A 14,740-nucleotide genomic window follows, 5' to 3' on the forward strand; every position below is an offset into this window, starting at 1 on the left:
GAAAGAAAGAAAGAAAGAACAACCAGTGCCAATGAATCAGACATACAAAAGGATCTGGGTGAAGATCTGAAATAAATTTATATGTATATGACTTTTTAAATATTTACAAGAAATACTTCTCATTCAAATGAGAGATAGTATAAAAAATCAATAATAGTAAAAAGAAAATGATGTAAGTGAAAACAATGATCAACCCTCAGAATGAAGTTTTTCAAGAAAGGAAATGTAATCATATTAAACTAATGTGTATTTTGAAGTAATCTTGTTGATATAGACAAAAACTACTTGTTTAACTTAAAAAAATCACATCTCTATTGGGAGAATAGAAGAGAAGGCACATGCAATGTTCTGATGTGCCTTAGTTGGAAAGTAAGAAATTAAAATCCCTTTTTATCACAGGAATAAGTGATTTAAGTATAAAAGTCAATATTATGATACACTGGTATAAAAATATTACATAGAAATATGGAGAGCAATTCTAGATAAACTGCTCTGAAGGAGGGGCATGGAGACTGAAGAATTTATTGTTTTTCTTCATGATTTTTAGTTCATCTTGATTTTAAATTTTCTTTTGTTTTAATATTTTATTTCTTTGACAGAAAGAGACAGCAAGGGAAGGAACACAAGAAGGGGGAGTGGGAGAGGGAAAAGCAGACTCTGCTAGAGCAGGGAGCATAATTCAGCGCTCCATCCCAAAACCCTAGGATCATGACCTGAGCTAGAGGCAGATGCTTTACGACTGAGCCCCTCAGGCACCCCTGATTTTAAATTTTCTTAAAAACTAAAATAAATTTACAGAATGAAATGAAAAGTGATTAGCTTTCCAACAATCCACCAATATTCTCACAAAATTTTTCAAAATGTTTTTATTTTTATTTTCATGCAGATTATTACATTTCCTTGGAATTGTAAGACATGACCTATTTTACAGCAAAAGTGAACTTCAGCAAAAGTGAACACTAGAAAACTGTAAGAGTAGTGTGTTTAAGGAAAATGAAATAATAATATGACTACAAGATATCTTATGAGCCCAATATCACTCACACAATGACTTCACTGTGTCATGAGCAGAGTAATAGAGAAATATTTCTTTTTAAATGCTAGATGACATGGTTCTTAAAAATATGATTAAATAGAATGTTAGAGAAGGTCAGAAGTGAAGGTATGTCTTCTTACATGAAGGAAGTACAAAGTGAATAGGATCAAGAGGTTAGTCTATGAAATATACAAGGAGAAAAGTAAAAACTTGTTCTCTAGCTAAGAAATAATAACTAAATCCTTGCACATTTTGAAATAATTAAACCTTAAAACTATTATTTAGAAAGGGATGCTAATTAAAGCTAGCTAATGATTAAGGGGAAGAAGGATGAAATAATATTGTGAAACAGATAGATAGCACTTAAAATTAGTCTTGAACCGGCACAATAACAAGGAGTTTTGAAACTAAACTAATAGGGATATTATAGTACAACACTTAAAAGTAAATGAAAATATAAAAAGAATTTTTACTGAAATTTAAATCCAAAGCTATTTCGAAAGGTGGGATTTTCTTCACTATTCCTCCCAGAGCTCTGTGCCTGGATATTGGGGATAATGGGTTTGAGGAACTTGAACTCGCTGGTCCCAGATCCTTCCGTCAGACACACCTCATACTGGTAGCTGTGGGAAAGGGTCCCCGCGCCGCTAACGTCCACCAGGTGGCCCGGAAACGGACCCTCGGGCACCGAGCAGCCGCCCCCCGACGCTGCCCGCCTCCTCCTGCACAGCCGCACCGCCACGAACACCAGCACCGAGAACAGGAAGAGCGACGACACGGACGCCAAGGCCACCACCAGGTAGACGGTGAGCGGGTCGGCGCGGGCCTCGGCCGCCGCCGCGTCCGGCAGCGGCAGGTAGGGCTGCGAGAAGCCGTCCACCAGCAGCACGTGCAGCGTGACGCTGGCCGACAGCGGCGGCTCGCCGTGGTCCCGGACCAGCACCAGCAGCCTGTGCTTGACGGCGTCGCGCTCGCTCAGCGGCCGCGCCGTGCGCACCTCGCCGTTGTGCGCCCACACGCCGAACAGCCCGGGCTCCGTGGCCTTGAGCAGCTGGTACGACAGCCAGGCGTTCTGGCCCGAGTCGCCGTCCACCGCCACCACCTTGGCCACCAGGTAGCCCGCCTCGGCCGCCCGCGGCACCAGCTCGGTGCAGGGCGCCGAGCCGTTCTGCAGCGGGTACAGCACGAACGGCGCGTTGTCGTTGGCGTCCGCCACCAGCACGCGCACCAGCGCCTGGCTGCTGAGCGCCGGCGAGCCGCGGTCGGCCGCGCCCACGCGGAACTCGAACGCCTGCAGCGCCTCGAAATCCAGCGACCTGAGCGCGAACAGCTGCCCGTTGTCCGCGTTGATGGACACCAGCGAGCCCAGCGGCAGCTGCGGGTCGTGGGGCGGCAGCAGCGAGTAGGTGACCTGGGCGTTGGCGCCCGAGTCTCTGTCGGTGGCGCTCACGCTGCCGATGTGCAGGGCGGGGCTGTTGTTCTCGCGGACGCGCAGGGTGTAGGTCGTCTGGCTGAAGGTCGGGGCGTTGTCGTTGACGTCGGACACGGTCACCGTGAGGTTGTGCTGGGTTTTCAGCCTGGGGGTCCCCAGGTCGGTGACGGTGATGGTGATGTTGTATTCGGTTCTTTCTTCTCTGTCTAGTGCTCTCTCTGTTACCAAGGTGTAAAAGTTCTTGACTGAAGGTTTTAGAAGAAAAGGAAGGTCATCCTGGATGGAGGTAATGGTCTTCCCATTGTCCCCAGAGTCAGGATCTGAAACACTGAAAACAGCAACTACAATCTCGGGTGAATTCTCTGGGATGGGGCTCGTAAGTGCAGACAGGGTCACTTCTGGAGGATTATCATTCACATCCACCACCTGGAGGAGAAGAGTGCATTTTCCTGAAAGGCCGCCCCCATCAGTGGCCTTGATGTCTACTTCATAAGATACAACTGTCTCAAAATCTACTTGTTTTTTCAGTCGAATTTCTCCTGTTACAGGATTTACTTCCAAAGTTTTGCTAATATCTTCTGAAGGCTGGAAGAGTGTGTAGGTTATTTTTCCATAGACTCCGCTGTCTAAATCGCTGGCAGAAACAGTGACAACCAGCGAGCCTACAGGACTGTTCTCAGGAATATGCACCTTATAGATGGGCTGCCCAAACTCAGGGGCGTTATCGTTGCTGTCCACCACTTCAACGCGCACCTGCGCAATCCCATACCGAGGTGGAGAGCCGCCATCCAGCGCTGTCAAGGTTAATACGATTTCAGGCTCTTCCTCCCTGTCCAGCTCTTCTTTCAACACCAGCTCAGGGTACATTCTGCCATCACTGAGTTTGCGGGTTAGAACCTCAAAATGGGAGTTGGGGCTGATTATATAGTTTTGGACACTGTTGCTTCCTACATCCAAGTCCAGAGCATTACTCAGAGGGAATGTAATTCCTAAAGGACTGTTTTCCGGTATTTTTAGAATCATTTCTCTTTCAGTGAACACAGGAGAATGGTCATTTATGTCTTCCACCCTCAGTTCAGCCTGAAATATCTCTAAGGGTTTTTCCATTAACAGTTGGAAATACAGTAAGCAAGGCTCAGTTGGACCGCATAGCTCCTCTCGATCTAGTTTCTCATTTATGACCAAATCCCCAGTCTGAACCTTGAGCTGCAAATACTCTTTGTTGCCTTGAGAAATGATCCGAGCTCCGCGGGTGGACAGCTCTGTCAATCCTAACCCCAGATCTTTTCCTAGATTTGCCACAAAGGACCCTCTCTCCATTTCTTCCGCTACTGAATAGGGCTCTAACTCGGCACCCACCCGAGACATACAAAGCAAAACAAAGAAAACAAGGACTTGCCTTTGTCTCAGAAAATGCAACCATCCAATCTCCATTGCTCTTCATGAAAATTTGGTTCAGAGAAGCTTCCTAGATGCCTGGGATCTTGGTAGCCTGGTACTGCAGTCCAGATATCAAGACTATGCCACTAAATAGAGTTTTAAAGAGATTTCAGATTCACTTCCGCTGTAGCTGAGAAAACCATTCTTTGCTTCCAGGCAGTGTGAATTGTTTGGCTGGAGACTGGAGCTGCACAGGCAATTCTGTTTTCCATCATTTAACCTGCAGCGCCACCATGTGTTTTCACTGAATCTTATTTTCTACGGAATTCTCCTAAATGTACCGAATAAGCTGTGTAAAATGTGTTCTGTAACATAAAACAATGACTTCTATTTTTAGGTGGTTTTTGTGTGTGCATTCAGGTAGAGCTCTGTGTTGTTGCACAGGAGGAATACAAGAGCAAATTATCACTTAGGTTACCATTTAAAACTGTTGAGATTTAATGATTGAATAAAATAATTAACATTTAAGTTGAAAAGAATATACATTTAAGAGCAAATGTTTTTAAAATAACATGGGAAGAGTTTCATGAGTACATTGTTTTCATGGTACATATTATAGAATTGCAAATGAGTAGAGACTGCAAAATTGCAATTAGTGTCAGTTCTAAAGAGAGTATTTAGCCAATGCCTTATTAAAATCACACACGTCCTCTTTACAACACCTAAGCCTGAGAGCTGTGAGTTTCTGCCATTTCCAACTCATTGGAAAATTGCTTCCCAAATAGGTAATGGACAGATTGCAAGGTTGGGTCTGTCATTCTTTTTTTTTTTTTTTTAAGATTTTATTTATTTGTCAGAGAGAGGGAGCGAGAGCCAGCACAGGCAGACAGAATGGCAGGCAGAGACAGAGGGAGAAGCAGGCTCCCTGCGGAGCAAGGAGCCCGATGTGGGACTCGATCCCGTGATGCCGGGATCATGACCTGAGCCAAAGGCAGCTGCTCAACCAACTGAGCCACCCAGGCGTCCCAGATCTGTCATTCTTTTGGATGATTCTTCTTCTTCTGAATTGGATTCATTTTTTTTTAAATGACAAGAATAATTTGTTATATTCCTTTTTAAAAAGCTTTAATGAGATATAATTCACATACCATACATTTCATTCATTTAAAGTTTACAATTCAGTGGCTTTTAGTGTATTCAGGGTAGTATATCCATCATCATAGTCAATTTTATTTTTTAAAAAGGTTTTATTTATTTGAGAGAGAGCACACACAAGCGGGGGTAGGTGGGGTTGGGAGGGGCAGAGGGAGAAGCAGCTCTGCTAGGCTCCATCCCAGGACTCTGGGGTCATGACCTGAGCCAAAGGCTTATGCTTAACCAGCTGAGCTACCCCTGCAACACACCAGAGTCAATTTTAGAACACTTTCATCACCCCACAAAATCCATACACTTTAACTATCCCCCTATTCCACTATACCTCCTGTGCTAAGCCCTAATCAACAATTAATTGTCCTTCAGAGACAGAGGCCTGAGCCCTAATCAATAACTTTGTAGACTTCCTTATTCTGGACTTTCATATGAATGGAATAATATGTGGAATTTTGTTACCAGGTTCTTCCATTTAGCATGTTTTCAAGGTTCATCCAAGTTATAGCAAGTATCAGAACTTCATTCCTTTCTATGGATGAATAGTATCCCATTGTATGATATATGACATTTTGATTATCCATTCATCTGTTGATCGATATTTGGGTTGTTTCCACCTTTGGGTTCTTCAGAGTAAAACTGCTATGATCATATACAAATGTTTACATGGACATAAATTTTCATTTCTTTGGGAGTAGAACTGCTAATTCATATGGTAGCTCTGTATTTTCCAAAGCGGCTGTACCATTTTCATTCCCACCAATAATCTATCAACATTCCAGTTTTTCCACATCCTCCCAACACTTGTTATCTGACTTGTTTAAAAAGATTTTAGTTATTTGTTTGTTTGTTTAGAGACAGCACACACATGCACACATGTGCATGAGCCAGGGCAAGGGCAGAAGGAGAGGGAGAGAGAGAATCACAAGCAACTCCGCTGAGTGTGGAGCCTGAGCAGGGCTCCATCTCACCACCCTGAGATCATGACCTGAGCTGAAATCAAGAGTCTGACCAAACTACCCAGGCACTCCATTTGACTGATCCACCAAGGCACCCCATGTCTTTTTGATTCTAGTGGGTATGAAGTAGTATCTCATTATGATTTTGATTTGCATTTCTCTGATGACTACTGGTATTGTCCATTTGCATCTCTTCCTTAGAGAGACATCTATTCATATATTTGTCCACTTTAAAACTGGGTTATTTCCATTTTCATAATTGAGTTGTAAGAATTCTTTTGTGTATTCTAGATACAAGTCCTTCAAGATTGCACTCATTTGCTCAGGTTTTACATTTTTATAATTTGGATCTAACTGCAGTAAGGTTCATATCTTTCAATGCAGTATTTTTCTTAATGTTAAATTCTTTGGGGTTAAAGCATCTAATCAATGAACCCTAACCTCCTGTTATAAAGGCTTTATTTGTCTTCCTTTGGCCACCAGTTATACTGCTAGACTGGATAATTTTCTCCCAAGCAGACAGTCTGTGGTAGGGAAGAATAATGGCCATCCACTCAGACATCCTAATTCCCCAGATCTGTAAATATGTATCTTACATGGCAAAAGAGCATTAATAGATGTAATTAAGTAGAGGATCTTATGAAGGGAAGATTATCCTCCGGGTGAGACAAACTTTTGCTGGCTATGGTCAGAGGGAATTATGAATATGGAAGAATTGGTTTAAGAGAAACAATGTTGGGTGCCTGGATGGCTCAGTTGACCTTCAGATCAGGTCATGATCCCAGGGTCCTGGGATTGAGCCTCACTTCAGGCTCCATTTCTCCCTTTCTCTCTGCCACTTACCCTCTTGTGGTCTTCTGGGCTCTCTCTTGTTAAAATATAGACATAGAAATACATAGAATTTTTTTTTTTAAAGTGAGAGAGATACAATGTTGTTGGCTTTGAGGATGGATGAAAGGGGCTATGAGCAAAGTAATGCAGGCAGCATATACAAGCTGGAAAAGAAAAAAAATGGATTCTTGGGACGCCTGGGTGGCTCAGTTGGTTAAGCAGCTGCCTTCGGCTCAGGTCATGATCCCAGCGTCCTGGGATCGAGTCCCACATCCGGCTCCTTGATCCGCAGGGAGCCTGCTTCTCCCTCTGACTCTGCCTTCCACTCTGTCTGCCTGTGCTCGCTCTCGCTCGCTCTCTCTCTGACAAATAAATAAATAAAATCTTTAAAAAAAATGGATTCTTATCTTGAGCCATCAGAAAGATACGCACTCTTGCCAACACTTTGATTTAAACCAGTAACACCCATATCAGACACCTAAAAAACTGTAAGGTAATACTTTTTTTGTTATTTTAAGCAACTATGTTTGTAGTAATTTTTATAGCAGCAATGGGAAACTAACACACACACAAGAATGGATATCCATGCATCCAACAGCTGTCTCTACAACAATTTATCACTCTACAGGAATAGTACGATCACAGCATTTGCTGGAAAAATGTCTGATTCAGCCTTGGTGAATCATCCTTTCAGAATAAAGTCATTAATGACTCCCTAAATCTCTTTCCAACATAATTTTTGAGGAGTTTCCAAAGACATGTGGTTAATTTTAACAGAAAGTAGCTAAAGCCTATCCATTTCATTCCTACTAAATTCCCAGATTCTCTAAATTATTTAGTGAAAAAATTCCTCCACACTATTGCCTATACTTTTCTGAAAGTAGTCTTTTCACTTAAAATTAATACTAGAAATATCAATTACTTCCAAACAATAGTGTGCTAAAATGAATACAGTATATTTAATCTGAATAAGGTACTTAGAAAAAAATGTATATAGTAAAGTGAATTTCCACTTCCTAAGGAAAATGAAAAATTAGGATTAACAGAAAACAGACTGAAGACATAGTACAAGAAATTCAAGAAATGTAACCATAGATTAATTCTATTCCTCATTCAGGGCATTCATATCTGCAATAATGAATGTGATATGCTGAAAAGATAAAAGAAAATGATCAGACTGTTTTGCTCCTAATGAAGATTAATTGTGTTGTCTGACCCAGCATATTTAAGTCAGTGCTTCTATAAGAAGTTTGGATCGACTGGTCCAGAGTAATGTTTTGCTCTAGAGTAAAGGAACAAGTACAAATTGTGCACTCAAAGTTACATTTCTGCATAGGAGTTCAGTTCATGGAATAGATGAATTTCATTTTCCTTAGTTAAAAAGACAATGCTACCTGCCTGCCATTATAACACATGAATTAAGAACTGAAGCGTTATATAAAAATAGAACATATTTCAATTTTTTCCTTTCATTACTTTAGAATTGTTAGCAAGTTACTAATCTTTCTAAACTTCACTTTTCTCATGTGTAAAAGAGGGTACTATGCCAACTCCCCTGGCATAGAATTAAATAATGAAAGTAAAGCACTGTACTCTACTACTTTTTCTGTACTCTACTTTTAACTAATTTAGAAACCAAGAACAAGAGCTTGAAATGATCAGTTTTATCAAACTATACACTTAATATCTGTGGATTTTACTATATTGAATAACATTTTAATTAAAAACCTTACTGTTAAAGCTTTAGGATTGGAATCCACTGGAGGTAGCTCAAAATCTAAAATGATGGTGGGTTAATGAGATAGAAGTTCCTTTATTTCTCAAGTAAAAAAAAAAAAAAAGCTCAGAAGTACGTACTCAGGGATGATATGATGACTCCATAATACCAGAGATCCTCAACTCTTTTAAGTTTATTCTATACTGACTTGTCTTTGTACATTATTTCCATCCTTAGTATTGCTTTATGGTCCAACAAGGTTAATTGTGTTCCAGCTATGACTTACACATTCCTGGCTATAAGGGGCAGTTAGAGAAAGACTTCTCTAACTGAATAGCTTTCTTGGAAGTCTCCTACAACATATGTATATACATTCCATTGGCAATAAACTAGTCAAATACTCCATTCCACTGTCAAGGTAAGAAAATGTATTCTTTTGAATAAACATACTAATGCCCTACATGAAATTTGGGACCTGTTATTAAGGAAGAAAGATCAATGGATTTGGGTGGCCACTGCATTTTCTTTCACAAATGCTCAATATTTCACAGAAAAAATCAATTTTACTACTATGCTATTTCATGTCACTGGATAAATATAATGTAGATACTTGTCCTATTAACAGCAACGGCACTAAATGGAAAGCAATAAAATAATTACATTAACACTAGTATATTAATGAAAGGAAGCACAATTAGTATATTTTAAAAGAAAACAATTATCAGAGTGAAGAGCTATGAGAGCAGAATAAAGCAAGAACCAGATTCTCACTGTACCAGGTATTTCCTTGCCCATTAGGCACACTTCGTGTTAGTGTCTTACTGCTCTTATTTACCTAACGATTTAAAATAAAAATTTAAGGAAATACAATTCATCACATAGAATTAATTTTCCGCTGCTTTCCTAATCTATTCCAAAGCTATTCCACAAGAATTTGTACAACTACTGACTTCATTAGTGTTTTGAGAGCAAAATTAGGACCATGCATCTTCTTATACTAATGAAAAAAGGATACATTTTTTTTTTCAAAAACAAAGGGGTAATATAAGAAAATTTGCAGGCAGTGAGATTTAAAAATTCTTAATAGGTTGCCAGAAAATTCATACCTTGAATTTACCAATTTTAAATATCTGTAATAGGAAAAAAAAAATACAGTCACTGAATACTAAAACCAAAGTTGGGGTTTTCTTCTGCTGGCCCAGGGGAGTGGCTCTGGAAATTGGGCATGATCGGCTTGAGGAACTTGAATTCACCGGTCCCAGAGCCTCCCCTCAGACACACCTCATACTGGTAGCTGTGGGAAAGGGTCCCCGCGCCGCTAACGTCCACCAGGTGGCCCGGAAACGGACCCTCGGGCACCGAGCAGCCGCCCCCCGACGCCGCCCGCCTCCTCCTGCACAGCCGCACCGCCACGAACACCAGCACCGAGAACAGGAAGAGCGACGACACGGACGCCAAGGCCACCACCAGGTAGACGGTGAGCGGGTCGGCGCGGGCCTCGGCCGCCGCCGCGTCCGGCAGCGGCAGGTAGGGCTGCGAGAAGCCGTCCACCAGCAGCACGTGCAGCGTGACGCTGGCCGACAGCGGCGGCTCGCCGTGGTCCCGGACCAGCACCAGCAGCCTGTGCTTGACGGGCGTCGCGCTCGCTCAGCGGCCGCGCCGTGCGCACCTCGCCGTTGTGCGCCCACACGCCGAACAGCCCGGGCTCCGTGGCCTTGAGCAGCTGGTACGACAGCCAGGCGTTCTGGCCCGAGTCGCCGTCCACCGCCACCACCTTGGCCACCAGGTAGCCCGCCTCGGCCGCCCGCGGCACCAGCTCGGTGCAGGGCGCCGAGCCGTTCTGCAGCGGGTACAGCACGAACGGCGCGTTGTCGTTGGCGTCCGCCACCAGCACGCGCACCAGCGCCTGGCTGCTGAGCGCCGGCGAGCCGCGGTCGGCCGCGCCCACGCGGAACTCGAACGCCTGCAGCGCCTCGAAATCCAGCGACCTGAGCGCGAACAGCTGCCCGTTGTCCGCGTTGATGGACACCAGCGAGCCCAGCGGCAGCTGCGGGTCGTGGGGCGGCAGCAGCGAGTAGGTGACCTGGGCGTTGGCGCCCGAGTCTCTGTCGGTGGCGCTCACGCTGCCGATGTGCAGGGCGGGGCTGTTGTTCTCGCGGACGCGCAGGGTGTAGGTCGTCTGGCTGAAGGTCGGGGCGTTGTCGTTGACGTCGGACACGGTCACCGTGAGGTTGTGCTGGGTTTTCAGCCTGGGGGTCCCCAAGTCAGTGAACGTAATGGTGATGTTGTATTCTGCTCTGCTCTCTCTGTCCAGCGGTCCCTCTGTTACTAGTGTGTAAAAATTTTCCAAGGAAGATTTCAGTAGAAAGGGTAGATCGTCCTGAATAGAGCAATTTATTTTCCCATTTTCTTCTGAATCAAGGTCTGAAACACTGAGAACTGCAACGACAGCTTCAGGAGAGTTCTCAGGTATGTGTCTAGTAAACGCAGACAGGGTGACTTCTGGGACATTGTCGTTCACATCCGTAACTTGAATCAGAACGGTGCATTTTCCAGAAAGGCTGCCGCCATCTCTGGCTTCTATATTGACCTCATAGAACTGTATTCTTTCGAAATCAAGTTGTTTTTTCAATCGAATTTCTCCTGTCTCAGGGTGGATCTCAAAGGTTTCGCAAATCTCCTCAGAAGCTTGGAAAAGTGAATAGAAAATTTCTCCATTGACTCCTGTGTCTACATCTGTAGCAGAGACTGTGACAATCAGGAAGCCAATGGGACTGTCCTCAGGAATCTGCACCCTGTATAGAGGCTGCTCAAATTCAGGGGCATTATCGTTGATGTCCACGACTTCGATGTAGATCTGAGCGATGCCAGACCTGGGTGGAGAGCCACCATCCTGAGCTGTAAGGGTTAACCTGAGCTCAGGTTCCTGCTCCCGATCTAGCACTTTGTCCAGCACCAGTTCAGGATATTTGCTGCCATCGCTGCGATTGCGGGTAAGGACCCGAAAGTAGGAATTGGGGCTAATTACATAGTTCTTAATATTATTTCGGCCTACGTCCACATCCTGAGCGTTCTTCAGTGGAAATGTAGTTCCAGGTGGACTGCTCTCTGGTATTTTTAGCAACATATCTCTGTCTATGAATACTGGGGAATGGTCATTGATATCTATTACTTGTAACTCAGCTTGAAAAAACTCTAAGGGATTTTCTAGCAATACCTGGAAACGCAGCACACACGGGTCTGTGTGACCACACAATTCCTCCCGGTCCAGTTTTTCACCTAGCAACAAATCTCCAGTTTCCAGATCAAGAAGCAAATGTAGTTTGTTCCCTTTGGAAATGACCCTAGCTCCCCGCTTGGAGAGATCCCTCTGACCCAGACCCAGGTCCTTTGCTAAATTGGTTACAAATGACCGCCCTTCAGTTTCCTCCACCACAGAATAGCGCCTAGGTTCCAAACCCGCCTGAGATAAGCCCAATAGGAGAAAGAATAAAAGGACTTGCCTTTGTCTGCAAATGAACTTCCCGCTGGTCTCCATTGTTCTTGTCCTGTAAAGCCTCCCAGGAGGGTGGTTCTGCAGAACTGTAAAGACTTCAGAATCCAAGATTGTGGCTCTTTCCCAAGATACCTCGGAAATATTCCAGGGAGTGGTCTTATCAGAGGACTCAGTCCTGCCAGCCCTCCTCCCGTGGCCTCCAAGCTTCCCGTGGATTTCCAGGTTCCGCTGCGTAGTTTTGCCTGTTAATGGAGCTTGCAGCTGCAGTGCTGGTTTGTACCTTCTTATCCTGCAGCGCCACCAGGCGTCGTCATAGGATCTTACATTTTCTGGGATGAAAACGGATGCAGTATTCCTAACTCTTGCCTGTGTATATTATATGGAGCCTTACCTTTACTATCCCCATACTTTATGGTGTAGACAATTGTCTGAGGGCCACACAAGAGAAAAAAGCACTACTAGGGACTTTCTACTTTTCTCCTTTCAGCAAAAAGAAAATATCTATGTAACAGCCTACCTGAGAGAATATTTTCAGAAAATTCTTTAAAATATACAGTTAGAGTCATATAAAAAACTTCCAGAGTTACATACTTTTATTGCCATGAACTATGGGAATAATTAGTAGCTATGAACTTTGGACAAATTTTTTAACCTCCGTCTCAATTTCCTTATCTGTAAGGTGGACATATCCACCACATTGGGCTACAGTGAGTTTCCCCACCTTACAGATGAGGAACAGAGACAGATATTAACCTTGCACACACACACACACACACACACACACACAAACACACCAGGCATGTATATTTGATGCCCTCAGGTAGCAGAGTTTACGTGCATCCATTGCCATGACTAGAACACCCAAGATTCATGTGGTAGAATGCATGGGCAGGATTATTCAGATAGAAGTTATCATGTCAAATGATGAAACAAGGAAAGGTTGGAGAGTTTTTTAATAGAGCTATCACCTCTAACTGCAGTGGTGATTCTGTATCTCAGAAGGACGTCCTAATTTTGTTTACTCCTCTTCTTACAGTGTCATTTTAAAAAAATTGTTATTATGAGAAATCCAAAAGAAGAATAGTATGATGAATCTCCAGATACTCATAACTAGCTTCAACAATTACCAATATTATGCCATAATTGCCCACTTTATCTGTCCATCATTTTCCCAACTCAAACTAAGTTTTCACCCATAAATACTTCATTATACATCTCCAACTTTTAATGATTTAAAATCCCAACTACAATGTCATTCCCCAAACCAAGAAATTAGGTTAACATTATTTAATATCCACCTAGATTCAAATTTCTCCAGTTCTTTCAAAGTTGTTATGGTTGTTTGAATAAAGACCCAAACAAGAACCACCAAGCATTGCATTTGCTTAGTATGTGTCTTAATTTCTTTCATCGTGTAAAATTCCCTCCTCACTTTTCCCCTTTCATTGATTTATTGGAAAAACTGGATAATTTTATCTTGACACTATGAAAACAATTTAAGATTTTACTTTAAGATTTTACTATGAGGGTTTTTTCTTTTGCCCTGAGACTATATCCCAATAGTAATTCACAGTAGTAGTACTATTTTAAGAGTTACCAGTACTTTACTTATAATACATTCAGAATACAGTTATATAAAAACTACTTGGATAACTGTTAAAGAAAAAGCAGTGACAGATTATTATAACAAACAAAGCTTCTCCTTAACTCTTCAGAATCTCTAAGCAATTTGATAATTTGTTTCTTTAATATGACATATTTAAACTATTCTTTTCTTATACCTTCCTGATTCAGCACTGCAGTATATTGAATAGGAAAGTTTTTAAAGATAAACTTTACAATTAAGGAAGGAAAATATATTTCAATAGTAGGTAGGGTCCACTGTAGAATTACTGCAATGTGAGAAAAAATAAACTAATAAAGCAATCAAAATTATGTATTGTTTCTAATAAGGACCATTAAATTTTCTGTGAAATGAAGGTCATGTGTTCATATAACAAGGAGAAAGCACAGATTGATCTTCCAATAGCTTCTTACTTTAGTTTTGGTCAGATCACAGATTTAATACTAATAGTTGAATAATGGATCCAGAAAAGGTGGGTTGTTGGTTTATAATAACATATAACTACAGACCACTATATACATTATTATTTCAAAAGCAGGAAAGACTGAGCAGGAATATTAACGTGATAAGATTTCCTCTCCTTAATCAGGAAGAAACTTGCCAGGTAATATCTAATGACAGAAAACAATATAGCATCATAGCAAGTTCTCAGAGTCAGACAGATCTAGGAGAGTTGCTTAGCTCTACCATTTATTAGTTGGTGACCCTAATGAATTCACTGGACCTCTCCATAGAAGTCTATTTGTTCATTTCTTTTTTTTCTTTTTTATTTTTTTTTAAGATTTTATTTATTTACTTGACAGACAGAGATCACAAGTAGGCAGAGAGGCAGGCAGAGAGAGAGGGAGAGAGGAGGAAGCAGGCTCCCCGATGAGCAGAGAGCCCGATGTGGGGCTTGATTCCAGGACCCTGGGATCATTACCTGGGCTGAAGGCAGAGGTTTTAACCCACTCAGCCACCCAGGTGCCTCTATTTGCTTGTTTCTAAAAATACCCCATAGGTTTACTTCTAGGATTAAAAGAGTTAACAGTGTATGATGCACAAAAGTGCTTTTTAAAAAGCTTTAAAAGATACTTTACAAACTATACTTCTATTTTTAAAAGATTTTTTAAAAATTAT

General features: G+C 42.2%; 2 protein-coding genes across 2 annotated transcripts; both read right to left on the reverse strand.

Annotated features, from left to right (window-relative positions):
- Positions 1-851: 851 nt before the first annotated feature.
- LOC123390767 (protocadherin beta-16-like) lies at positions 852-4,692 on the reverse strand. The gene has a single exon (XM_045075377.1). The coding sequence runs from the start codon at positions 3,900-3,902 to the stop codon at positions 1,506-1,508; it is 2,397 nt and encodes a 798-aa protein (XP_044931312.1). The 5' UTR covers positions 3,903-4,692; the 3' UTR covers positions 852-1,505.
- A 2,418-nt stretch (positions 4,693-7,110) lies between these two features.
- PCDHB8 (protocadherin beta 8) lies at positions 7,111-14,442 on the reverse strand. The gene is given in 2 exon segments (XM_045075379.1): positions 7,111-10,133; positions 10,135-14,442. Coding segments are annotated over 2 exon segments (2,382 nt in total). The 5' UTR covers positions 12,040-14,442; the 3' UTR covers positions 7,111-9,656.
- Between the last annotated feature and the right edge of the window lie 298 nt (positions 14,443-14,740).

This window comes from Mustela putorius, unplaced genomic scaffold (assembly GCF_011764305.1).
Source record: "Mustela putorius furo isolate JIRA1106 unplaced genomic scaffold, ASM1176430v1.1 tig00000145_pilon_pilon_pilon, whole genome shotgun sequence".
Lineage (NCBI taxonomy): Eukaryota > Metazoa > Chordata > Mammalia > Carnivora > Mustelidae > Mustela > Mustela putorius.

What these genes read in the sequence shown, in the direction of transcription:
- LOC123390767 (XM_045075377.1), bottom strand. Translation starts at nt 3,902, where the DNA reads ATGGAGATTGGATGGTTGCATTTTCTGAGACAAAGGCAAGTCCTTGTT.